The sequence below is a fragment of the Corvus kubaryi genome, unplaced genomic scaffold (assembly GCF_017639235.1).
Source record: "Corvus kubaryi isolate FWS band 111438036 unplaced genomic scaffold, C.kubaryi_AGA036_p1.0 37284, whole genome shotgun sequence".
Classification (NCBI taxonomy): domain Eukaryota; kingdom Metazoa; phylum Chordata; class Aves; order Passeriformes; family Corvidae; genus Corvus; species Corvus kubaryi.
The window spans coordinates 5,095,914-5,122,916 of NW_024581088.1; the positions used below are offsets into that span (position 1 = coordinate 5,095,914).

Consider the following 27,003-nt stretch of genomic DNA (forward strand, 5'->3'; position numbering starts at 1 on the left):
AGCACCCCGTCCTTCTGCAGAGCCCCATCTTTACACAGCCCTCCTCTCACTGCTCAGAGCACCCTGTCCTTACACAGCCCCCCCTCACTGCACAGAGCCCCCCCATCCTTATACAGAGCCCCCTGCACTGCTCAGAGCACCCCGTCCTTCTGCAGAGCCCCATCTTTACACAGCCCTCCTCTCACTGCTCAGAGCACCCCGTCCTCACACAGCCCCTCCCTCACTGCACAGAGCCCCCATCCTAACACAGCCTCCCGTCCTTACAGAGTCCCCCATCCTTCCCCAGCCCCCCATCCTTCCACAGTGCACTCCGCCCTTCCATAGCCCCTCATCCTTCCACAGGTCCCCTCCATCCTTTACAAAGCTCTGCCGTAATTCCTTCCACAGAGGCCCCCATCCTTCCCACAGGCCCCCTCCATCCTTCCACAACCCACCCTTCATCATTCCATGGAGCCCCTCATGCCTCACCCCACAGCCCCTCCACACCCCCGCTATCGTACAACCCTCTGCCCCAATCCCCCAACACCTCATGGCTCTCTCCGGTGCCCCTCCACCTCCCCTTCAAGGCTGCCATGGGGTGTTCATGCCTGGGGGATGCAATTGCCAGAAACGCCCCCACCCTGTACCCCACTCTGTATCCCATCCCTTTCTGTATTCCATCTCATCCCATAACTTACCCTGAATCCCAACCCATCCCATATCCCACACTGCATCCCATCCCATATCCCACACTGCATCCTATCCCATACCACATCCTGTATCCCATCCCATCCCGTATTCTACCAGCATCCCATCTCATACCCTACTCTGAATCACACCCCATCCCATATTCCACGCTGAATTTCATCCCACCCCTTACCTCCTCACCATGATTACCCCCAGTGCTCCCCAGGGCCAGCCCAGTGCCTCCCAGCCCTGCCTGGGAGCACCCGGAGCACCCCAATCCCAGCAGGTGCAGGGGCCTTGGGATGGCCAGTGCTGCAGCTCAGGTAATGAGTCGGTGCTAACGAGCCCATAATTAATTTTCATTTCCTTCAGTGATGCCAAGCACTGGCCCTCCTTGGCGGCCAAGAAATGGTGAAACCGGAGCAGGGGGAAAGCTCCCAAACCACCCCTAAGCCACCTCAAAACTGCCTGGTGTGGTCATGGCCGGGGCTTAGCTGTCCAAATCACTCTGAATTCACCCCGGCTGCTCTGCCAGGGACACCAAAGGCACCTGACTGGGGACACCCAGTCCCACCCCTGCCTCAGTTTCCCCTGCACTGCCTGGGCTCTGCGTCCCATGTGACCACAGCACCCTCCTGAATGTGGCTGCAGGTTCCCAAGCAGAGCCCCAAAAAAACCCACCTGGCTGTCACTCCATGGGGGATTTGGCCTTGGAGCAGGATTTGGGGAGGGAGTTGCTGCAGAGACAGGGATGGGCAGCCAGAGCTGGGGGCTGAGGGGAGTTTTCTGGGGGGGCAGCCAAGCCTGGAGAGGCCTGTCCTGGTGGGGATGTCTCCACAATTGGTGGCAGCTGGGTGATGCTCTGTTTCCTGAGGGACGACAGACCCAGGAACCAAAATGCTGCCAGCAACACCAGCCCAAAATCACTCCATCCCTTCCTCTCTGTCCCTGTGCACAGGGTTGAGGTGGCAGCAGGCCATGGGGACAGATCCAGCTGGGGGGGACACGGTGCCCAGATGCAAACAGGGTTGGAAGGCATGAGCATGCTCTTTCCACAAGGATTAAACAACAGTTTGGGGTTGTTTGCTGCATCTGCTGAGCAAAACCTACATCCTGCATCCATTATTTCTGTAGGGACTACACAAACAAGTGGCTGTGTGTTGGACCTGTGTCTCTGTTAAACTCCAGCCAAGCAGTGGGGCTGGATTAGGGAGGTGCAGCCCCTGGAGCACTGCCAGGGCCATTGCTGCCTTCCCCTGCCCCTACCTTTGTCCCGTGTTCCCCCCGGGCTGACAGCAGACGTCACCTCCTAGGAGGAACCTCCTGCATGGCCAGGATTATTCCTGGTTTAATGCTGGAGAGGGAAAACAGCCCATGACAGGAAAATCCAGCATTGCCAGGGTGAGCCCATGCCCTTTGCAGCACCATTATCTTCCCAACACCCCGCAGCGTCCGCAGCCCTGAATAATGCATCAGGTCCTGGGAAACAAAGGAGATGAGGGATGAAAAAACAGCACGGGGAGACCCTGGCATAGGGAGGGGATGGACAAGAGCCCCATTTCCTGGTCTTGGCCAGGAGCCAGGGCTTTGTAGCAGGACCACACCAGGGTTTGACCAGTAGCCCGGGAAAACAGCAGTGGGACATGGAGCATAGCCCAGCCCAGGGTGCAGGATCCCAGCCAGAGAGCTGGCACAGGCAGCAAACACAGCCAGAATCACACCTGGAACGGGATGGAGAAAGGCAATAGCCATCCAGATGGGAAAAATCAAGAAAAGCAGTGAGAAAAAGCTGCCAGGCAGGGTGAAGCCATGAAAGCAGCGAGAAGGGGTGATCTGGTGGAGAACAAAAGGGGAGAGATGGAAAGAGCAGAAGGGTCGGTAATTGCAGGCAAACAGGCAGAGCCAGCCACGGCTGGGGGGAGAGGAGGAAAATCATCACTTGAAAGAAACCGAGGATTTGGGAAGGAGAAAGAAAAGGCGATAAATAATTAAAGGAGATCAAACGAGGCAGGCAGCAGAACAGGCCTAATTGCAAGGATTTGTGCTGAGGTTCGACATCTCCAGCAGCCTCCTCCTGACGCAGAAGAAAGGGCGGCCGGGAGTGGCGGTGCCGTGCGGGAACGTGCTGCTGGCACGGCACAGGCAGCAGCCCCTGATCAAAGCCTGGCGCTGGCTTTCATGGTGCTCAGCAGCCCCGACGAGGCGGGGGGAGGGAAGAAAATGCCAGAAAATGGGGGGGCAAAGCAAAGGCATGAAGGGGAAGGGGCTGAGGGGCACCACGATCCCGTGAGAGCCCAGGGTACGATGGGGATGGGGCATCGGAACAGCCCCACGCGTGCCCAGGGTGACCTTGGGCCATTCGATCATGGCCTGGTGGCTGGAGGCTCCCATCGATTTGGGCTTGACCATGTGGCCACGTGGCCCAGCTCAGTGCTAGGGTGGGTTTGCTGGGTTTCCTGCTTCCCCGGGGCTCCCTAACCCTCCTAGCGCTTGGCACGAGTTTTGTTTCTTGTGGATTTATCGGGTCACTCTTTGAAGCCCTGGGAAATGTTCTGTACCCATGCTGTGCTGCAGCAAGGAGATGCCCACATCCTGTGCCCACCTCCCTCGGCTCATCCAGGAGCTCCTGCCTGCTGCTTTCCTTGGCATGTCCTTAACCTGGAGGTAACAAGTCCAGGAGGAAAGAACGATCCAGTGTTGCCCTTCCAGCCTGGAAGTACCTCTGAGCAGTCATTCATCGCCAGAGCCATCCTTTGCTTTTACAAACCCTCCCAGAGCATCACCCAGCATGGGAGAAGCAGAGACCTGCCACTGTCCCAGAGCCCCCAGCTGCATCCTGCCCTATGTCCAGTGCCCACAGTCTCATCTGTGACCCCATCCAATCTGTCCCAGTGTCCCCACGGAGTCCCCGCAGGAAGCAGGTGCCAGGGATGGGCAGTGTGGTGGCAGAGCTCAGCTTGAGCATGCTAACCTCTCCTAACAGGCAATCAAATCCCTGCCCCGGCAGGACTCCCTGCATATTAATTGCACTGCGTTATCCAGCCATCTGTTCCCGCAGCCAGGAAAAGAGCAGTCCCTTTGGTCTCCTTTATTAACAGGTTTCCCTGTAAATGCAAACAAACCCTCCCGCCTCGGCGCCGCTCTCCAGCTCTGCTTTGAGGCACCCAGGAGGCAAGTGGGAGCTCTCAGGCATTTCAGTAAATCAAGAGCAGGGAATGCAAAGGTGGTGATTTCACACTGCCAGGGGAGGAGGAGAGGCCTCTGCAAAGCCAAATCCTCAGTTCAGATGGTTTGTGATGCTCCTGCTAATGTTAAAGCCCCTTGCCTTGGGAAGGAAGGGGGAAGCTGAACTGGCTGTGAGGGAGATCTGCCTGTGCCCCCAGCCATGCCCAACCAACCTCGAGGTGTGTTTCCACCTCTCCTTTCCCTGTTCCTGGGCAGAGGATGTGGTGCCTGCTCTGAACTGCCAGCCCCAGTAATGCAAGGCTGAGCACAGGATACCCCAGTGTTGGTGGTGCAGATGCTGGGCTGCCCAGGGAAGGGAAAGGGCAGCAACAGCTCTCTATCCTGGCACCTTTTTGGGGGGGAGAAATCACTGGAGATTATGAATTTTGGAGGTGGGGTCCTGAGAGAGGGCAATAGTCATCCAGCATCTTCCTGTAGTGCCTCCAGCCCCTCCAGTTTTGCTCTTTTGCTGGAGCTGGGAAGGCAGCCACCTTTGGCAAGGCAGAGGCTGCACTAAACTGTTGTTTCTTCTGCTTCTCCTAAATATCACCAAAATGCCATGAGTTGTCCTCAGGCTCAGCCATGCCTGCTGCAGCTGTACCAGCCTTACCCCAAGGCAAGTGGCTGCTGCCATCTCTCAGCACCCAGAGCCTCCCAGGGTGAGGTGGGGCTCAGGGTGGGAGGTCTGTACCCCCACACCAAAGCACCAGTCCTTGCACAGAGCCAGGAAGGGAAAACAGAGTTCCCAAGAATAAAGGACACAAGTTTGCCAGCCTGCTCCTGTGGTCATCACATATGAAGTCCCCCAGGACAGGGGTGATCAGGATGAGGCCCCAGTTACACCAATTCAGCATTTGCTTTTCTCCTTGTTCTATCCTTCCCTGCATTTAACATGCTACTGCACCAGAGCAGCAGGTGGGCTCGAGTGACCTGACATACGGCCATCTGGAGAATCTTTATTTATTACTCTCCATACACATCTCCTCTGTATCTTGACATCTGTGCTCCAGCACAGAGCTGGGCTGCCCAAGGAGGCAGCAGCTCTGTGTGCAGAAATGATGCTGCAAGGGAAGAGGTGCTTAAAGACCATCAAGACAAAAGTCTGCTCAGTAAAAAGGATGAAACCCAAGAGATCTGCACAGGGCAGGTTTTTCACCTTCTCCAGACCTGGTCACTCCCCTCCACAGGAGGTAAACACAAAGGCTGCCAGCACTGGAGTGAGTGCTGTGATTCAGCAGGGCAGCCCTGCTGCAGAACTTACAGGGGAGAGGATGAAGGTCAAGTGTCTTGGAGCCACAGCACCAGGAAATAATTTCCAGGACAGAGTGCTGGCTTATCTGGGTACAGCCAGCTTATTCCTACTCCTCCCGAGGGATCCCTTACTCCTCCAGGGAATCTGCTCAGAGAGAAGGGGTGGGATGTCCCACACCTTTACAAACCATCTCCAATCTTCAGAGGGATTGTTACCCACCACAGCACTGTTCAGCCACAGCGACAGCAGTGACCGAGCAGGGAATGCCGCCACAAGTCCATTTCTCACCTTTAGCCAGTGTCCTTCTGGCCTCTGACTTCATTGCAGAAAGCCACAAGAAGGGTGTCTCGTCTCCTTCCCCAAAAGGGAGCAGATTTCCAGGCACAGGGAATAACTGCAACTCCAAAATTGCAGCACAGGATTGCAGGGAAGAAGAAACAACCCCAAAATCCAAACAGTGCAGGGACTTTGTTAACATTCAGGAGATCTGAAGGAGACCCTGGAGAACCTGCAAGTCAGCAGGTGCTGAGACACAATCCTCTTCCACCTCAGCTCCATTTGCCCATGCTGCCTCTGAGTCCCTACTGGTACAAGCAAAGCTTTCTGCTTGTCCATGCAATTCCCTCAGTCTTTGCTGGGTTTGGACTGCTGACACAAGAAAAGATTGAATAACCTAAGCCACACGATGAACCTCGAGTTCTGAAAAGTCTCCAACGCTCAGAAATTTGCTCTATCTGCTGTATTAAAAATAGCAGGACTTGAACTCAAGTGTGTGTTCCTGTCCCGCTGGTTACAAGGCAAGGCTTTCCCTGCAGCCCTGTGGAGCAGTGCCCCTGGACTGGGACACACACCTCTGGCAGGCGCATCCACACCATTTTTAATACCCTGTGCTGTCCATTTCAGGTTTGAAATTGCTGACAGGCCTGCAAGACCCCTATACCCAGTTAGAGCAGCCCTGCCACATGCTTTCCATTTATTGTTTGGAACAGTCTCTGCCATATTTACCAGGTCTGGCCTGTCACTCCTCCACTGGGTCCTCCAGTTCCGACATCCTCCCCTGCCCCCCTCCAACACGATCTTTAATTCTTTAATTCTATTAATACCACCTAATAATTACTTTGTTCCAAGCCTGCTGAGTAATGACTGCCAACGCTTCTATTTCATTACTATTCCTGTAAAGAAACCAAGCTTTTAACACGCTGAATTTCTGCAGAGGAGTGACAAGAGCTGCTCACTGTCCCCCTTGCCCACATCTTCCACAGGGCAGGAAAAGAACCAGGCACTTTATTCTCCATGCATCTACAACAGTCACAACTGTGTGATCTGGTTCAGAAGGATAACGAATTAAAATTTAAAAAATCAAACCCAGTTCAGAGAGCTCAGAAAAAAAATACAAGCGGGAGGAAAAGAAAAGGCAGCGACCAAAAAGCACCTACTACCTTCAGGTATTCTTTCTTATAAGCCACTACCTCATGTTCTCTGGCTCAAACCAACATTCACCTCAGTTCCTCCAGAGGTGCTGGGCTTTGGCTTTCCCTTCACTCATCAAAATAAAGTCTGGTTAACTTAGAATTCAACCTACACGGATGAGAGCAATTCAAAGCAGCAGCGTAAGCAGCGCAGAGCACGGAGGAAGAGTGAATTAATAGCTTCCTTCATTAAAAGCTTACCTTCAAAGAAGTCAGCAACAGAACTCGTCATCACCATCTTCTCGCAGACATTTATTTTTATATTCACAAGAGGATGAATGTAAGAGAAATTTATGGAGATGCTAAATCAAGGCTTTTGTTCCTAACTAGAAAGAAGTCGCTCTCAGCAGTTTAATTATTGTCTTAGTGCAGGACTGACGTTTCAAACACTGTGCTCTTTCACTAACTCCTTTAAAATCAAATTACTTAAGAGATTAAGGTAACACAAGGTAACAGAGGTAATGCCACCTCCAGAAAAAACACCTCTGGGATCATTTCACTCAGTTATCCCTTGTGCAGCCCCTACACCCATCTTCATCTGATCACACCTGGTTCCCAGAGGCTGTGCTGAACAAGGAGCACAAACCCAGGCAGCAGCAGAGCTGGGAGTAATCAGTTCACCCACTTTCCAAGGATATTTCATCCCTGCTGAAACCAATCACCTCTCAGAGACCTACAGCCTCCACTTTCCAAAGGACAAGCACATCAGGACAACTCCAGAGGGTACACTGAAAAATTGAGGCTGTTTTATTGATGATTAGACTCTGCACTGGCAACAAGCATCAAGCTAATACAGACAGACTTCAATCAAAGCATGAGCTTTGAATCCGAAGTTGTAAAGTGACATGATGCCTTAATAAATTAAGGAAGTTAATTCCTCCCCATCGTCAAGTCTTCACTTGAAGTTCTTTGCAAATTCCTCTCCTTTCTTAATAGAAGCCTTCAGCTCAGACATGGCCGCAGCAACCATCTTCTCTTCAAAGGGGGAGAGCTTGCCAAGGCCTAGGTTCTTCTCAATTCCTTTTTTCTGAGGGAAAGAGGATTTAAGGATTAACCATTCATTGAATGACCTAAAGAGTAGCTTAACAGCTCTAAGTATTATCCAGCTGAGACACAGACCCAGCCTGGGACCTGTGTCATCTCTAGTCTGCCAACCCTGTGCTTCCTGGAAAGCCTCAGAAGCCTCTTACTATCTGTGGCAACTTCTACAGCCCTCACAAACTTCTCATTCACTGTGCACAAGTGTGAAACCAGAAGCCAACCCAGCAGCTCATTCAAGAGGAGACGTTCACCAACTGATCCTTCCTAACTCCAGACCCACCATCTGGCAGGAAGATCTCCTCTGGTGTGTGTCCTTTGCTTGCCATCTCAAACTGCCTCAGAGTGGCACTCCCAGGTTTTCAAGATGTCTACATTCCCTCTTAATATCCCTCTGCTTGCACCCCCTCACAGCCTGCCCCTAAGACAGCACACACCACCCTTTGCATCCCAGCAGCCACGACAGGGCTGCAGCATCACTGCTTTCCACCACTCCACCAGGGTATAAGTGACAAAAGGAACACTTCTTTCAGAGTTCAGCAGAGGTCCTGAAAGCAAGCTATTAATGCTAATCCATGCTGTAGCTCCCCATGTGCCTCAGTTTCTGAAAGATTTGCTTGTAGCAGATCAAGCTGAGGAGACAGGATTGCTGACTCTGGTTAATCATATGAAAGCCCAGAGTAAACAGGCCTGACTTGAGGCAAGCGTGACCTCTGAAGCCAAGTCTGAATCGCTGGTTATTCACTGATGTGCAGCCTAAGAGCTGATAAAAGCAGCAGCAACCTTGTCAAGCTGAGCTATGTGCCCAAATACCATACCCAAATATTCCAGACTCTTAAAGGCACACCCAGGTGTTAACTCCAGCAAGACCAGGCATTCAGCTAAACTGAAACCACTGAGTAAAACCCACATGACACAACCAGTAGCTGCTGTTTATGAGGCTCACGATGTAAAGGACATACCCCCAGTTGCAGAGGTGTAGAGAAGTACGGGCTCTCTGTCACATCCGATCGAACAAAGGCACATTCAACAACCCCCTGCTTTCCATTCATGGCATCCAGCAGGGAGAACACAAACCGAGCACCAGCATAGGCCATAGACAAGGTGGCAGATCCTGGAAGAGTTAAACCACTTTCAGAACAGCTCACGTTGAAATTTGATACTTCCTTTAGCATCAAAGGTTTCCATACTGGTGTGTTTACAGAGCTGTAATAATGAAGTGTCTTTGACCTCAAGCTCATGGCTAGTTGGATAAAGCAGCAGCTTTTGGCCAGCTACATTTATCTAACTGACCAGATTTATAAAAGAAACAGCTTAATTTGACAAAGAAGATTCTTTTTAAAGTCATAGGTGGTGTGGGACCAGTTAATATTTAGTCCCACATACTGAGCTGTTTCTAGTAGCACAGCCCAGGCAGCAGCTGACAGAGCGGAGCAGTTGGACTGGCAACCAGCAGCTCATAACCTGTAAATAAGATTACACTGCAGAGCACTGCACCCCTACAGACAGTCAACAAGAATTACTTGGAAGCTTTACTCAAGAACCCACCTGCTCCTGCTTTAGCCTGGACAACTTCAGTGCCAGCTTCTTGAATTCTTGCTGTAAGCTTCTCCAGCTGATCCTGAGGAAACTCCACTTTTGGTGTGCACTGGATGGGGGGGGGGGAAAAAAAGTTACTACCAATACCAGAACCCCTCCAGATTTAGCATAAAGCACACAATACTTTTTGTATCACTGTAGTTGTTACCAACAGTTCTCAACCAGGCAAATGGGCTTCCCCAGCTCACAGCCTGTGTGACACTGACCAGCTGCAAAAGTCATCAGGGCTGGGATTACTGCATGGCCTGGAATAGGAACCCAGCCATGCCCAGCTTCCTCAGGGACAAACCACAGCTTCACAGCCAAACCAGGGCTTGCCATGGTTCCTCACTACTGTGTAGTCCTGTGCACTACAGACACCCTCCAAGCATTAGGAATTTCAAAAAGCCATCTTGTAAATATTCGGGTCACTGTGGCATTCTGGAAGTCGATCCAGTTTCCCAGCAGTATTTAGGAATTCACTGAACTTTCACATACAGCTGTGCCAGTAGCTTAAGCACAGCTGTGTCTGTCCCAATAGACTGTTTAACCAAAGCACCTCTCAGCATTCAGCTGCTCCAAAGCCCTTGCTCTTATTCCCTAAGAAAATCCTTCTGTGAAGGATACTTTACTCCCCACTTAGAGCACAGCTTTTCCCCCTTTGTTACAGATTGCTCCTTGGCCATATCCCAGCATCTCCCCATGAGACTGCACCTGCTTTAGAACTGCATTTCAGCCTGGCTGAGATGCTGGAAGGGACTGACTACCAGCCATAGCTGAACAGGCCTCCCTGCACAGCCTGAGCTGTGCCTTTCAATGCTGGAGGTTCAAGTGGTTTCCAGTCCATCACAGCAAAATCAATTCAATTTTTCTGCTGAAGCCAGGTATTCCTGTCATGAGATACCTGTCACAAACAGTGCCAAGACACCTGAACACCCACACTCCCTCTCAGTTCTTATCCCAAACTCCTTTAGAGGAAAGCTGGAACTGTTTATACTACCCAGAGGGGCTCAGATTTAGATTGTTGCCTTCCACCTCATCCTGCATCCCATCCCAGAAGGAAAGCAGCCATGAGAGCAGCGAAGACTCTCTGTGCTCTATCCTAGCACATTACCTGCCATCACAAAGGCACTTTACATCAACCCTAACACGCTGACAGGTGTGCTGCCACACACAGCTGTCACCCTGACTTACCTGAGAGATCAGAGGGATGATGGTCTTCCCAGCATGGCCACCAATAACCGGAACAGTTACTCGAGCTGGATCCAAGCCCTAAAGGAAACATGAAACTTTCCAGCTTCTGAAGCACACAGGCAAGAAAAACAAGTGAAAACACCACACTTCACTCTCTGCCCTGGATATCAGGACACACAGGGCAGGAGTTCCAGAGGCAGCTACACTCCAGGGACAAAGCCTCATCTACAGAGAGGAACTCTAGGTTACTCTGATCACTTCATGCAGGCACAGGATATTACTACTGCAGGTTTGGATAAAGAGCAGCACAACATAAACACCACCAGGGCTACTAAGAGCAGTAACCTGTTACAGCTCCTGATACTTTGCAGAGTATCCTGTGACACACAGCACAGAGCTTAACTTGCAAACACACACTACAGCTCAACCCTCTCCTCTGGTTGCATGGCACGGTTGGGAATGCCAAGGGAATTAAGGCCAACATGTAGCTCACTTGCAGGGCACAGCTATGAAAAGGAAAGGTCAAAGTCTCTTGAACCACATTTTGCAAGAAACCTTATCTTCAGGCTCCTCTAAATAAGGGAGATAAGGAATCATTGCCTTTGCCTCTAGCTGCACAGAAATCCCAGCTCCTTTAGCTCTCTGCAGTGATTCTGAAAGCATTTCTTTATAATTTGATGATCAAAGCAGGCAGTATCCCTCCCCCTGCATGTTAACCATGACCTGCCTTTAGTTCAGCCACAAAAGTATTCGCTCTGACGATGTCCAGTGTCGTAACACCAAAGATTTTGTTGGGATTATACACACCGTGCTTCTTGAAGACTTCTGAAGTTATTGGGATGGTTGAATTTACCTACAAGCAAGAAGAGGCAAGCACTGAATAAAAGCAGTTTAATAAACTCAGCATGAACTTAACAGGCCAATTAACAACCCGAACTATACTTCCAATTTGGAATCAACTGTAGCCAATTACTTTAATGCCTAAATTGAAGAGCAATTTACAGCCGGGCTGGAATAAAAATCATTAATTTTAGATAACCATTAAGACAATAAATTTGTTCATTCCCATTACAAAGGCTCCTCCCTCAGTGAGCTAAGGCTTTTATCCCAGCTAATACACCGGCTTGCATTATAACCAGTCATGCAGATTTGGAGATATTAAGCACTTTTATATCCAAGTTTCCTCTGAATTAAATATAGCCAAGAAAAATGGGTTGGTAGAACCAGGCTTTTAGTGCTTTTCTGCAAATACACTGCAGACCTTAAAGATACTGGTGAAAATTAGTAGGAATTTGGATTACTCCTGTACTCTCAGTCTGGATTTTGGTGAAGATTTCCTCTATATTCCAAGGTCTCCAGAGAACACTTACTGGGTTAGAAATAATACAGATCATGGCTTCTGGACAGTGCTTTGCACAGGCAGATGTCAGAGAGGCAACAATGCTGGCATTGGTGTTGAACAGGTCATCACGGGTCATACCTAAAACACAGCCAGGGCAGGATTGTAAGTTACCCACAGCTACCATCATGGGCAGGAAATCTAATCAAAACCCAATATTCTACTCTGGACAGACACACATCAGCTTCTGTTTTCACAGATCAAGAACAAATTGTCCAGTTGCAGTAATGAACTGGCTCCAAATGTAACTCCTCTCACTAATAAAGAGATCAGCCCTTTTCAGGAACAACCAGCCCAACTGCCCATTGTCAGAACTGACTTCACTGAGGCTGCCTGAAGTACACTGTGACCACACAACCCACACCAGTGGTGCCCAGAGGAGCACAACTGCTCTCAAGATGAATTCTCCTCCCTAAGTCACTTCCACAACTACAGTTTAAATGCCGACTGCTGCGTGGAAAATATTGCTGGTTGTGTAAGTGCCCCCCCATTTCTATTGCAGCAACTACTTTAACCATGAAAAATGAAGATTCAGGAAGAGTTAGGCATTAAAGTCTAGAATTCTGTTATGTTCCTGATAGGATACGGGAAAGCAGAGTGGAAATGGAGCAGGTCAGAAACATTCTAGGAAGGCTTAACAGCATTTATTCAGCGATGCCCCAAGAAGTTGCTGTACAATGGACACAAAACAAAAGGGATTCTTTTTCTTCTGCTGAGAAATGAAACAAAAGAACCAGTTTTTATGCCTTGAGCATTGCTCTGGGACAAGAAACACTAAGGGAGACTTAGGATCACTTGCATGAAGAATCTTTGCAGCTCAGCCCCAAGTAGGAACTCCAGAAATCAGTCCAGCCCACTTCAAAGGGAACAGTCTAAGAGAGGCTGAATGAGCTGCCTGACACCACAAGGAGCTCTGGGGCAGGGGCATTAACAGACCACTTAGACCCCAAGAGACACAGCTCCATCTGAGTAGCAGAACTGCAGAGATCCACTTCAAAGCAGCCCTGGGGCTTTCCAACAAAGGGAACATACCTGGTTTTCTAGGAACTCCCGCAGGAATAACAACAACATCACAGCCCTTCAGACATTCTGGCAACTGCTCAGGTCCCATGAAGCCTGAAATGGAAGACAGTCAGGCATTATGTTTTTGACAGTTATTAAATAGCTGACACTTTGAAGTACAAAATCATGCCCAGAGGCATCCAAGTCCTTTTATTAATTTAACCTTCAATTCAGACTTAATGCTGAAAAGCAAAGAAATGCAATTATGGATGGATCCCATTTGATGTTTTATCCTTGTTTCAAAACTTACAGAAGGAGAGTGGTGAGAATCTCACATTCACCTGTTTTCCAAACTCCCAGTTCCTCCTGCTATGTGTATTTACTCTCCAAAAGCCTTGGCACTAGAGTCAGTGCCCCCAAAGAACTGCAGACAGGCACATTCATGTAAAATGTCACCTTTTGGTGATCTTCAGATAAAAGAAAGATGAGCAGGTTAAGTTTTGATTTCATCAGAATCTAAGAGAAAAGAAGCACATGGAATTCACGTGGACATCCACGGAGTGTTAAATCTGTTCGTAGCCAAACTTTTAAATTCAACATTCTTGAGATAATTTCACTGAGTGTTTCCTGCCAGATATCACAAATTCCCCTTCAACAGTGCAACCACAGCCCATTTTCATCTCCATACACATCAATCTAATCAGCTAAACCTTAATTAATCATTCACTGCTTGAGGAAAAAGCTACTTAAATTGATACTGGGCTTCAGGATCAGTGGGTGAAGATTTCCCCTCACAAGCAAGGGGCATTCAGGGTCAGCCACCCCTTTGGGAGGATCCCTGTGGAACACAGGCCATTCCCATGGTACCTTTGACACTGGCTCTGGTCTCAATGTGGCTGAGGTCAGCTGCCACGCCGGGAGTGTGAGCGATGTCGTAGAGGCTGAGCTTGCTCACCAGAGGGCTGTTCTTCAGGAGCAGGGACAGGGGCTGCCCAATGCCCCCTGAGGCCCCCAGCACTGCCACCTTGGCATTGTTCTGTGCAAAAGAGACAACAAACACGTTGTAGAGGTGTTCTGGCAGTCACCCCAACAGTGACCTTGGGGATTTCACCACTCCTTCTTTACTTTTAGTTCTATTTCTCAATTTTTTACCAAGCACTATGTAAACTTGATAGTCTAAGCCTACAGGAAATGACCCTCACAGCAGCCTCCCAGAGATCCTTCAGGTTTATTGGTAGGACGATTTGGAGGAAATGGTTATTTGTGATCTGAAGCTCAAAAGGGAAGCAAGGCTAATGCAAAGGAACCCAAAGGATCTCCTTTCTCCCAAGGGAAATGCCTGCCTGAGACCAATACCTGCCACCCTGTGGGCCCAGGCCTGATTTAGGGCAAATGTGGTCCACAGTTTTTCTAGTTTATGTTGCCAGTATCAAAAAAATACGCCTTCCATTTGGCAAATCAATGCATTTAATGGACTGCAGTAAATGTAATAACCACTGCATATTTTGTGCACATTGTGAAGAAAACGTTTACACCTGAAGTAAATTCAAAATAGCACCTGCAGATGCCCCAACATTGAGGACTGAGAACTTTAAATGACTACAATTTCCAGGTTTGATAATGTGGCTGAGAATCAAGTAAAATCCGCTCTACTTGGCTGCCTGGTGAACCAATTTTATCCTCACTCAGGTACTGGCAGGGTGTAATTTCTCTCACAAATGCCTGTTTGCACAGTGTTGCTACACAAGAGGAAAGCTACTTCCAGGGGCCAGAACAACCTTAAAGTGCAACACTCTGCCAAGGTGGTGGAAAACTCCTGTGGAGATCTAATAAGCAATTACTGCTGAGAAAGCCATTCTTTATCACCAGATAAAGCCATAATAAATAGCTCTACGTCCCCTCATGAACAGCTTAATTACTGTGCTATGATGGGAAATGATCTACCCAGCAACTGGACCAGACTAACCTCAGCCCAGTTTTCTTGCTATTGTAAGAAATATAATTTTGCATAGAAGTCCTTAAGAGGAAGCAAAGTCTGGCATGAGTCACTGCTGAGCCCCATCTGTGACTGAGCTGACACCGTGGGGTCAAAACCTCACTGCTAATAAATACAGCTCCCATTAAAAGACTTCGACAAGGCTCTCCTGTACAGCACATCTTTATAGCTGCAATAATCACTCTTTTACATCCCACCGGGACTATTAACATTAGCTAGAGGTCGGTCTTATCCATGCAGCCACAGCAGCAGAGGTTTGGGGCCAGCAGAGTGGATTTCAGCACAAGAAGGATTACTGCTAAACCCCAGCCAGTTTCAGTTCTTAACACCTTCGCAACGCAGGGGCATATTTGCACTAGAGGGAGGAAGCAGCAAACCCATCACCCTCTGCACACCATCAGAGAGAGGAGTTCATACAGGATTATCACACTCACAGCTGCCTGGAGCAGGGCGGGAGTTGCTGGGCCACGACCCGCACGGCCCCTGCCCCAGAACGGCGGTGTCACCGGGCAGAGCAGCACCGAGCCGCCCAGCCCCGCTCCGCAACCTCCCCGCGCCCCCTCCCCTGCCTGAGGCACCAGCACCGACACCGATACACACCCCCAGCCCCTCTCCGAGGAGGGGCCTGGGCTGCACCCGAGCTCTGCAGCCCCTCACTGGGGAGGTTCCCGGCTCCACAGTCCCCTCACTGAGGCCCCGGGCTCCTTCACCGAGGGTGTGCGGCCCTCACCGGGCTCCACCCGAGCCCCGCAGCCCCTCTCCGAGGAGGGGTCTGGGCTCCACTCGAGCCCTGCAGTCCGTCGCCGAGGAGAGCCGGGGTTCCGCAGCCCCTCACCGAGGAGGGCCGGGACTCCCTCCCGGCCTCACAGTCCCTCATCGAGGGCCTGCGCTCCACCCGAGCCCTGTAGCCCCGGAGGAGGAACTGCGTCCAACCTTGGCCTTGCAGGCCCAGAACGGAGAACGACCAGGCTTGCATCCCCGCCCTGCACCCCTTCACCGGGCAGAGCCTGTGCTCCACAGCCCCCTCACCGAGCAGCACTGGGGCTCTTCCCCAGGCCCTCCCCGAGCTCCGCAGCAGCCCGAGAACCGAGGAGGAAGCGCGGGGCTTCCCCCCGACCGGCGGGGAGCGGTGCCCGTGTGCGGGCGGTGTGGGCGGGTACCTGTGCGGAGGTGGCGATGCCGCGGCGCAGGGCGGTGGCGGTGCTGAGGCGGGACAGCATGGCGGGCACGGCGGGCACGAGCGGCGGCTGCGGCGGCACCGGTGACTCCAACGACCTCCACGGCCTGCAAGGCGCCTGCGCGGCCCCGCCCTCAACTCTCGCGAGACTTCCTCCCGCGGCGGAAAGGGAAAGGGGGGGAAAGTCTCGTGAGATCCCGCCTGAGGTAACCGTGGAGACCGGCGGGCGTCGCTGCCTGCGGCCGGGCGGGAAGGGGGGAGCGGGGTGTCGCGATAGTCGGCGGCAGCCGAGCGGATGGGGGATGGCGGGGGTGATGGTCTGCGAGCCCCGACACCTCTACAACATCATCAACCAGTACCGGTGGAGATCCCGGCTGACGGAGCCCAACTACCTGTGCCTGCTGGGTGAGGCCGCAGCGCAGGCCTGTCCCTGCTGCTGCCCCTGCCTCTGCCTAGCCCTGTCCCTCCTCCTGCCTGCCCCTGCCCTGCCTGCTGCTTCCCCTGCCTGCTTCTTCTGCCCCAGTTCCTGCTCTTGCCCCTGCCTCACCCCGCCTGCTGCTGTCTTCCCGTGGCTGCCCCTGCCCGCTGCTGCTCTCCCTGCCCCTGCCTGCAGCCAGGCACTGTGCTCAGCCCGGGCAGATATCCTGAGCCAACTGGGCTCGTGAGGAAAAGCACACACATCACTTCTCGTAATTTCTGGGGCCTTGCACTTGGGGCCTTCCTCCCATCCCATTTCAGGTGCCATGACCTGGTGCTGCTTCGGCTTTCCTCAGGTCCAACTCTCCCTGCTCTGATCAGTCCCATGGATACACACTCTCCCCTGCTGCTCCCAGAGGTGTTAGAGCTGGACAAGATTTCTCAACAATTACACAAAGATTCCTGATAACCACTTCCATTTTGCATAGTGCCAATACCCCCAAAAGGGTGCCTGATGTTGCAATGTCATTAAATATTTTGGTAAGGGAGCCAGTTTGGGAGTGGTGGTGGGGTCTTTCCAGTGCCCCTCTCCCCAGAGCAGCAGAGGCAGAGCTGCTGAGCCGAGGTCAGAGCAGGCACAGGGCAGAGCACAGGGCTGATGCTGGGAATGCTACAGGAGCACACTTGGGTCAGGACTAACAGTGCTGGTTATCACGTGGTGTTACACACAGACCCACATCAGCCCTGGAGTTTGTTATACCCACACCAGAAGGCCTCAGTTTCTAAAAAAAAAAACCCAAATCACAGAATGATCAAGAGACCTTCAAGATCATCCAGTCCAACAGCTGACCCAGCAACACCATAACCACCCCTAAATCATATTGCCAAGTGCCACATCCCCAAATCTCTTTCTCTGAGTGATGCCAGTGCCTGAATTCCCCCTGCCAAAATACAAACAGGATTCCACCTTTAAAAGCCAATTGCTCTATCTTGGTTGGTTTTTTTTTCAGATGCCCGTTCTCAGAGTGAATTCGATGCGAGCCACATTATTACAGCCCAAAGGATTGAGCGGGTGAGGGGCTTGCTGTTTGCGTGAACCGTCCCTGGATTTAGCAATTAGCAGGAAGCCAACAGTGGTTTGAAACCCACGGGAAATGTCCCAGCCCCTGCCCTGCCTCAGCCGTGCTCCGCGGCTGCCACTGGGGGGATGTGTTCTGTCACAAAGCAGAGGTGGCTCCAGCAGCCCGAAGGATTGGCACATAGGAGCTGCATATCAGGAAAAACATTGCACAAGAACTCACACAGTGTAGCCTTGCCTCACAAGGACAGTGCTGGCATCTGCATCGCTGCTGCTGATGGAGCAATCAGCGTCGTTTGCATCATTCCTGACTTCTAACCGGGGCTGTCAGTGTCGTGCCCACCCACAGGAACAAACCCAACACGTAGCTAGAGAGTTGTAACTTGCAAGATGTCAGGAGCGTTGATGCCACCAGAGAAGAGTGGAGCTGTGCTCCTGATGGACTTCCTCTGTGATTTTGGTAGAATCCTGCGGGGGAGTATCTGATCCCGAATCCTGAGGAGCTGGACTATGTCAGATACTGCGTGGTGTATGACCACGACACCGGCTTTTTGGGCTGCAGTGACAATCAGGAGGAGAAGAAGGAAACAGGTACGTGTGACCTATGTCAGTCAAGACCTCACTGCTGCATGGAAATTCTTTCCATTCCTCATTTAATTTTATGAGCTCATTGGAAGAGATGTAAATGTTCCCAGTTTTAGTGAAAAGCTGTGCTCTGCCTCTGTTTTTTCACTGTTGTGTATGTTCTCAGGCTTCAAAAATCCAGGTTTTATTTCAAAGCATCCTGGCAGCCCTGGTTTCCCATCTGTGGATGATCCTCTGAAGCTCCTTGTTGTATGTGAGGAATCTTTTCTTGCCACATTTCCCTGAGATTTGGCTTGTCCAACGCTTGCCTTTCAGGGAGCAGTGCTGCTTCAGAGCCTGAAACCATCGGCTCAGGTTCCATGTGTTCCCAGAGTGAGTATTTCCTGCTTTGAGGGTCACGAAAGGCTTTCACTTCATGATATTTAAAAAGACTTACCTTTGATGGGGGTGGTCATTTGATGGAGTTCACCAAGAAATGTGAAGCACTGGAAACTTTTCCCTATCATTGTTCAGTCTTCCTTGAACCATGGAAGTGTTTGGTTTTCACACATCCTTTGGCAAGGAGTTCTGCTGTGGGCAGAACTACTTCTGTATGTTTGTTTGAGCTTTACAAAGGCTACAGGAGTTTTAGCAAAGATTCACATCACTTTTTAAAGAAAAAAAAAAAGTGGGGGTGTAAGGGGTATGAATAAAGCAAGCAGGTTCCTGAATGCTCAGTGGTGAGGCAGTAAAGGGAAGGTGTGAAGAATCAGAACTGGGTTTCTATTGTGCTGATTTATTTCTAAAGCAGACATAGCTAGAGGGAAGCAGGATGGATTCCTTGGGAGGAGGAGCAGCCATCTCACATAATTTGCTTCACTGAGGGGAGTGTTTAAAACATTTGTGAAAAATTTAAGACACTTCCTTTTTTCCCTGTTTGCCTAAAGCAGACTAAAGAAAAGGGCCTCCATAAAACTAAGATTATTAAATTTAAATTAATAAAATTTCCCTATTATGGGAACTTATTACAAGCATTTCCCAAAGAAAAATGGGGAGAGGAAAAAAAAATCTAGACCTACAAAAGAAACCAGGAGAGGAATAAAAGATCAGGATGAGAGGTGAAAAGCAGCACCACCTGTAACTGACCTGCAGCAACAAGTAAAGAATAAGTAGAGCTTTTAACGAAGTTTTCTCCAGAGCATTAGATGGAATGGAAAGGGGTTTGCTGTGGGTGTCAGGGAGGCAGACAGAGACATTGAACCTGCCCTGGCAAACAGCTCTTTGGTCTCTTTAGATACTGGGGAAGGAGATGCCTTACACCATGCCAGAAACTTGCAGCACTTCACTCGCCACCCCGTGCTCCTCCTGAAGGGAGGGTACAAGCGTTTTTCAGCTTGTTACCATTTCCTGAAGAGCCAGAAGACACTGTGGATGCCTCAGGTGAGATGAGACTAATTTGCAAGTAGAAGACATTCGTATTCAACTGATGATGGCTGGTGAATTCAAGTTAGATGGTGTTGCAAACCTGATATCACAGTAATTTCAGACAAAGGAATTAAATGTAATTTGAGTTACTGTGCTTGCCCTGAGTCTCACCACTGGTTCTTTTACAGCCTCTTTTTCCTCTTCTGTTGTGTGAAAGGAAGCTCATGGAAGCAACCTGGGAATGTTTCCCTGATAACCCTGAAACTGGCCTATGGAGAGTACAGATAACTGAACAAACATTAGCAAATGATGAAAAGAAGCAGGCTCCTCTCTCACACGTGGTTATCTGGCATAGTACACAGCAGATGTTTTCAAACAGAAGTACAATTCTTACCAAGCACTGTGATCCATATCTTTTCATCGGAAGGGTCACAAAGCAAGTGCTGGTGCCTTGTTTCAATAGGCCCAGGAAGACAACAGCCATCCACTCAAACACTGGTGTCCTCATTACTCGGTTTCACCTAAAAACATCAATCTACTTAGCTTATGAGAAACAATTACCCTTTATTTCACATTTAGGACAGGCAGAGCAGGTTAAGAAGGTGCTGGACAACAGAGCATTTCATTCCAAGGTGCATTTTGTTCCCATTGTTCCCTTCTGGTTCCCAGGGAATAGCCCATGACACAGTGCTAACCTGCGGATGCTACAGCACAGGAGAGAAAATCGATTCACTTTGTGCTGCTCTGTGAAGGGCAACTCACTGCTGAGCTTCCCCCTCAGACTCAGCTAGACACAGAGCACCTCCTTGCCCCTCAGTGGAAGCTGTTGGTGATGGTTTAAATTTTTCAGCTGCTCCTTTGTGCTCCTGGAGCAGTATCCAAGTATCCAAGCACCCCTTAGGGATGTCGAGGCGCTGTTGGTTACTCGTGTGTTTTCCTTCTCAGCCTCCACGCTGCCGACACCGGATGCAGCTGCAGGTTTGTGCTGTGCTACTCCAGGGCACCTGCAGCTCTGCAGGTGGCAGATGATTTCATTTAGCCCTGCAAACAGTAAGCAAGGGGAACAGCAAATGAATCTGTCATGCTGCAGCCCCTCCAGACAATGGAAAGGATATATTCCACCTCCTGTTTAGTTAGGGTTTGCTTCAAGTAATGCCACAACAACAGTGAGGCTGCTAATTATTCTCAGTAAAACTAGCAAAGACTTCAATATACAGCAAATCCAGGTGATTGAATGAATCATTACACTAAAATATGTCATGAGCTGCTGACTAAGTGCCTGTTCAATTCTTCACACGACTTCTGTTTAAGAACTTATCGAGCTAATGGGAGCAAAGACACTCTCTAACCTGAGCCTGTGGTTTCTTTCTGGCAGGAGCTAGACACCTTCCAGCCATACCCTGTAGAAATACTGCCTGAAAAGTTATATATGGGCAATTTCAAGCAGGCCAGTGACAAACAAATTCAGAGAGATCTGAAGATCAAAGCACTGGTCAACGTCTGTGAACAGCCTGTAACACTGTAAGTTAAACAGTTCAAGGCTTACCCTCACCAGTGTCTGTGGTGTGAGAAAATGAGGTGACACAGAGTTTATTGGCAGAGGAGTCAGTGCCTGTGGCCTTCCAAGGAAACCTCTGTGCAGATTCCAGTGCCATTTCATGCTCATTCTTCTAATTTCTACTCCAGAGTTAGCACAACAGCAACACAGTCCTGCAGCCCTTGACCATGCCACGGGTGAATTGCGTAAGAGGAGGACTGGGAAGCCCTTGGTATTTCAAGTTTATCACATACCACCACGCTTCAGGAAAAACTTGTATCTCCAAATAGCTTTCAGAGCAAAATCTTACAAACACATCAGTGCAAAAGCTAAATCACCAATCTGTCACATTTTTGGTCTTCCTTCCTTACCTACTGTGTCCATGACTAGTCAGCTCAGTCTGCAGGCCTTGCTGGAAATGCAATTTCACACAGTGAAAAACCCAGTGACATTTCTCAAGGTGGTGACCCACACAAAGTAACAAATCCAGTTACCCACCCCAGGACAGGTGCACCAGCAGACATTTATCATGCCTTTGGCTCCAGAGGAATGTCTCTGCACTGTGGGTAATATTCCCATGCCCTCTACATGATGTGCTTTCACACTTTGGAAATTCCTCACCAAGTTTTTACCCTGTGAGTTCTCTGAGTCTGTGGAAGGAGGAGATGCTGCCATAGAAAACCACATGAAGTGATCTGGGGCATTCCACAAAACTGCCAACACACACTCTGAAAGCACACCTGCTTTCAGTTCATCTGTTTCCATTTATCTCTCAGCTGCAGGTTAAGACATCAATGCTGATACCACTGAAATGGAAAATCAGTGATTAAACTGGTTCTGTGTTACAAACATCTCTGTCTCACCATAACAAATCCCTTATCATGTTAATGATGACAATGATGAAAAACTCACACATGTAACAGCAAACAAAGTGATCACCTTGCCTCCAACAAACACATCTTGTCAAGGCTGCTTCTCTGCTCCATGTGGGCTGTGTGCTCTTTTTCCAGGTTTGCAGAAGAAGGTGAATCCCTCCACGTATCTGTTCCAGATTCACTCGAAGCAGATCTTTTTTCTTCCTTCCCCACCATTTCTCATTTCATAGGTGAGTGGATCGTGATCTGGAATTCCTGAGACCTTGCTCACTGTAGGATATTAGATGGGAGTGACAGAAAGCCCAGACAGGAGGGTAAGCAAGCCCACACCCTGATGGATACCAGAGCTGCCTCACTAACCAGCCTGATGGACAGAGAGGAGATTTTACAGGGCATCTGACTCTGATGTCCCTGCTCACTTTAAAGAATACCTCAGTCTGATAACAGGAAGCTTTCCACCCAATCTGAAAAGGCTTTGCTACCAGGGCTTCATTGGATTCCCTCTTGTTCCTTTGCAACAGCCCTTTGACTCTCAGCAGCCCAAATCTTCAGCCACCAGAGCTTTATTTGAACCAGAGTGTGACACACATTAGAGAACTCAGCAGGAGGCATTGATAATCTTTGTGATTTCTGGCCCACCATAGGGCCCAGGAAGACTTTCAGGTTGGACAGCATCAGCCTGCCTTCAGCCGATTACATCAGATAGGACAAGAAAAAACACACTGCAGCTCAGTGCCTGCAGCTGCACGGCAGACACAGCTCCTGCAGCTCCATCCTGATGCTGTCCAACCATGTCATTATCTTTTATCATGCTTATCAAATAATACCTGCCACAGACCAAGGCCCTGCTGAGCTGTGTCGGACAGAGCCAGAAGCAAAAGACCACCCTGTCCCCACAGACCTTAATCCAAGTACAATATCAGACATGACAACTGCACACAAAGAAACAACATTTGAGGATATAATTTTGAACTCCTGAACTGAATGTCATTATTTGGTGCACCTAAATGTTGACATTCACTTACTTGCTTTTCGTTGTGCCTCATGCTTTTTCCCAGTAGTATTTCAAAAGTTTCCTTCTCACATCACACACAGTTTGTGGCTGTTTCCAAACCAGGCTGCAAGAGTCTATTAGCTGCACTTGTGGAAGTGTTACAGTGTTTACCTGATAGTGGAACTGTTTACTTGGCAGTGGAGAGCAGATTACACAAACTAGAACACGAGACTAAAGCTCTCCACATATGCCAAGAGGAGTGTGCATGTCCTCATGCCAAGTGTATGTTGGAGTGAGGCCAGTTCTACTCAGATCTTAGGACAGAACTAGTATCTCACAATAGAAATAAGTTTTAAAATGCTGGTTTAGTGCTTGAGGGAAAAAAAAGAAAGAACAAACAAAACATCTTGACAACACTAAAAGAAAAAGAAAAGGCTTTGCTCTATGAATTCTGAAGTTCAGTTGCTAATATTTTAAAAACATCATTCTGTCTAGAGAGGGAGAGAAAGAATTAAAAGGTTATTAATTAAATATGCAACCTTCCAGGCAAAATAAAATTTCAATACCTTTAAACCTGTGGGGAGAGTTTGTGATGCTGACCACAGCTAATAGGTCATGAAAGACTACTTTTCCTCAGATGCCTGATGTGAAGGTGACACTGATGTGTAATGAAGCACTGATGGGTCATTGTCATTGGTGCTGCTCTTCGAGGCCGTGTTTTAACTGTGGATTTTTAAGAAAGGCAAATGCTTACAGAAATGGGAGCTGGCAGTGCCCATCTGCTGCTGTCAGGGTTCCTGAGGGCTCCTGTCGCTCAGGCTTCAGCCCCTCTTGTCAGCTGTCACCAAATTAGTGCTTGACTGTGCCATGGGAAGCTCCATTTCCCAGATCACTCATTTGTGATTGGCATTTCTTGCCTCAGATGCTCAGCTGGACGTGGGAGCAGTGCTGGTGTTCTCCAGCCTGGGGATAAGCCGGTGCAGCACAGTCACCATGGCCTATCTGATGCATTCCTGCCGCTTTTCCCTGCAGGTATGTCACTGGCACAGTCCCCACAGAAACTGTCTCTGCACTTATTTCTCTTCCTGAAGCCCCATCACTGTAGTAATAAGACCTTCTCTGTGATTTCATGCACAGTATCCACCTGATAATGGAACTGATTATTTGATTTGGGATTGCATCTTCTTTAGACCATTAAGGGGGTGGCTTGGGTGTGATTTTGGATCCGTGAGTCCTTACTCTAGAACCTGTGATATTTTTGTTTTCCCTACTTTAGCTAAAGGGCTATAAAAGTAAAGCTGTGGGTACAGAACATGGTATTTCTCTCCTGGACTTGAGGAAAAGAGTGGCAGCTACTGCAGTTGATCCTATCTCTTAATTCCATGGCATTACAGGGAAGTTCAGAACCCAGTGTTTGCAGGGCTCTCATTTACCATTGACTTCAGCACTGACTTCTTCCAAAATCCTATTTTATTCCTCTAGAAGCAATCCCCTCCCACAGACACTCCTGTATAGAAATCTGGAATGGGATAATACTTGCCCAGGAGGGATGTACAGGTTAGATGGCCAGCACAGGCTGTTCCATAGCTCTGAATGATGAAAGAAATGAATGAAGGATGGCTGAGAATGGCCTGGCTGTGCAAGAGCCTGGTGGCCTCTGCCCTGGGTGCCAGGCCTTTCTCCCTTTGCATACCACACAGGCATCATCTCCTGGTGCCTCCCAACATGGAGCAGGAGAGTTCCCTTGGGAACTCAGCCTCTCCTTAAAAGTCTCACCCTTGTTTGGGACGTTTGGGAGCTTGAAAGGATTGATCCAAACGTCACTAAAGCTGGGTCTGTATCTAATAAGGTGATTGATTTTGTGCAAACACATCCAATGTAAGAAGAAAGCTCTTTCCATGGCTGTGTGCCAGTGGGTAATTAGAGGCTGAGGGTGCCAGCTGGGCTCAGACACAGTTCAGTCCCTGCACTAACAGGGCTGTGATTGCTCCTGCAGGCTGATGACCAGCCGCTCACTCACTGAATCGCAGAATGTGCTTCTAGTGGCAGTGCAAAAGTCAAAGGCTGAGCCCTGCCATTCCTCTCAGTTGGCATCAACACGTTGGTCTCAGAGTTTTATTAAATGCCAAAAAAAAAAAAAAAGGTTGGAAGGTTGACAGGGCAGTGCTTGCCCACTGATGGCTGGGCAAAGCTTTCCTGGGGGATTACCGTGGCAGACAAGTTTGTTTCTTGCAGACGAAAGCAGTGCAACAGATTCCCGTGTGATCCTCTAGCCAGTCCAGGCAAAGATCTTTGAAAGCTTCCAAAAAGGCAAAAGCAAGGCAGATTTGGGATGTGCAGCCCCTGATTTTATTAGTGATCAACATGTGAGGAGATCTATTGAGTCCAGGGGAACTAGAGACACCCACACTGTGGACCCAGAGGAGTAAATATTGGAAGATCAGCCTCAGAGCCTGCAGAATCAGCAAGATTAGAAGAACAAACCAATGGAGCACTATCTGCTGACCTTTGGTCTCATTACACTTACGCAACCCCCCAAGTGCAGGGGGCAAGCTCCTTTACGAGCCTGAAGGTGAGCACTGACAGGAAAACCCAGGGATGCAGCTGGAGTAATGCTGGTGGATCTGCCCTGTGTGTGTCAGAGTTTCTAGGTGATTACTTGGAGCTAACAAATAATTAAGATGGCTGTAATTAATACAGTGGGATAACTGCAGGGTCATAACTGCTCTGCCACATCAGGTCACACCAATACGAAAACGCGATAACCTTTGTTGCTTTATAACCTTTATAGCTGATACTTCACTGCTTTGCTTATCATCTGTGGAAGGAACAGCATTTTAGAGTAGAAAATCCAGGATTGCATTGCTCTGCTCCATCGAAGTAAAACAAGATACCTGACAGGTAGTGAAAGCAGCCTGAGATGTCCTCATATCCAGGAGAGCAGAGCATGAAGGGGACAGGCTTCTCTCAAGTCCACATCTGGATCCAGCCTGTCCCCACTTCGGTAGCCAAACTCCTCTCAGCAGGTTCTTGCTGTCCAGCACAGGGAGCAAATACAAAGCTGTGTTGACTGAAGCGTAGCTGCTTTGTGAAAATACCCGAGAGTCACTTTCTGCTCAATTCCTAACACTTCTTTATTTTCCTTCTGTTTACAGAGAGCTTGGAAATACCTTCTGAAATGCCAAATGAACATAAGACCACACCCGGGCTTTGTGGAACAGCTCTCAGCCTGGGAGACCCAAATCTATGGGGCCCCAGCCACAGACATCTCTGGACCAAATTACTGACAGAGAACATCCCACAAGGAAAGCCACTTCCCTTCCCCTTTCTGGGGAGAAAGTTACTTGAATGCTGTGTGAAAAAAAGACCCAAATGTAACAGAAAAGCTTTCCTCTTTAGCTCCATGTCATTTTGGGTCAAGATTTGGAGCCTTCTCGGGCACTCACCTGGGCTGTAGGAGGTGGCAGTTTGGGGGATTCAAGTGCTGCAGGATGTGGCCCATTAGACACAGCTCGACTCTTTTGTAAGCAAAGGGGATTATGACCACATCTGTGGGGCAGTCAGTAGGGTTATCTCTGTAAAGGTTTGTTATCCATGGTCTGGAATGTAAATTTGGAGTAAATTTGGAGCCTGTGCCCAATTCCAGCCCGGAGAGGTGACTGCAGAATGTCCCTGTTTCAGAAGTCCCTGTGCCCTGGGAGTGCCTTCTCAGCTGCCCACAGATATGATGGCCTCTCACTGACTCGCTGGCTGGATTGTTGACACCACCACCCTTCCCATTTGTTTCCTTCTAATCCTATAACCAAACCTCTGGGCACAGCTGGTAATTTTAAAGCCTCAGTGCTGCCACATGAAACCTAAACTCAGTGCCGTCCTCTCTCTTACAGCATTCCGAATTCTCTTCTCTGACATGACAAAATAAAACATGTCAGAAGAAACACTCCCGGGCTTTGCCGCACTCTGTGTTTGGGATTTAGTGATGGGTTTGGGTTCGTCATTCTGACACACGCGGCCAGGGCCGGGAATGCACCCCGGGAGCCGCCCGAGCTGACAGCGAGCCCGGCGCACCTCACACAGCCCGGGGCTCCCGCCGAAGGGCTGCGATTTACGGCAATTG

General features: G+C 49.5%; 2 protein-coding genes and 1 long non-coding RNA gene across 5 annotated transcripts; 1 reads left to right on the plus strand and 2 right to left on the minus strand.

Moving 5' to 3' along the window:
- Positions 1–7,336: 7,336 nt before the first annotated feature.
- On the minus strand, positions 7,337–16,162 carry MDH2 (malate dehydrogenase 2). Its single transcript, XM_042026022.1, has 9 exons — positions 15,980–16,162; positions 13,691–13,859; positions 12,854–12,937; positions 11,793–11,902; positions 11,150–11,275; positions 10,423–10,500; positions 9,199–9,298; positions 8,613–8,764; positions 7,337–7,639 (listed from the first exon to the last, which is right to left on the minus strand). The coding sequence occupies exons 1-9, from the start codon at positions 16,037–16,039 to the stop codon at positions 7,508–7,510; spliced, it is 1,011 nt and encodes a 336-aa protein (XP_041881956.1). The 5' UTR covers positions 16,040–16,162; the 3' UTR covers positions 7,337–7,507.
- Positions 16,163–16,192: 30 nt separating this feature from the next.
- Positions 16,193–26,826, plus strand: STYXL1 (serine/threonine/tyrosine interacting like 1). Of its 3 annotated transcripts, XM_042026019.1 has the most exons (9): positions 16,193–16,401; positions 17,424–17,485; positions 17,956–18,082; positions 18,392–18,448; positions 19,350–19,495; positions 20,856–21,001; positions 22,028–22,122; positions 23,809–23,918; positions 26,042–26,263. In XM_042026019.1, exons 1-9 carry the CDS (start codon positions 16,299–16,301, stop codon positions 26,171–26,173), a joined length of 978 nt encoding a protein of 325 aa, XP_041881953.1. In that variant the 5' UTR covers positions 16,193–16,298; the 3' UTR covers positions 26,174–26,263. The 3 variants fall into 3 exon arrangements, with proteins under 3 accessions (XP_041881953.1, XP_041881951.1, XP_041881952.1); XM_042026017.1 differs by lacking the exon at positions 23,809–23,918 and having other exon boundaries at positions 26,042–26,826; XM_042026018.1 differs by lacking the exons at positions 20,856–21,001; positions 22,028–22,122; positions 23,809–23,918; positions 26,042–26,263 and adding an exon at positions 19,669–20,163 and having other exon boundaries at positions 16,241–16,401.
- On the minus strand, positions 20,437–23,003 carry LOC121663594. The gene is made up of 3 exons (XR_006015681.1): positions 22,918–23,003; positions 21,957–22,162; positions 20,437–20,521 (listed from the first exon to the last, which is right to left on the minus strand). It is a non-coding gene; the product is annotated as an uncharacterized LOC121663594 (long non-coding RNA).
- Positions 26,827–27,003: the final 177 nt, after the last annotated feature.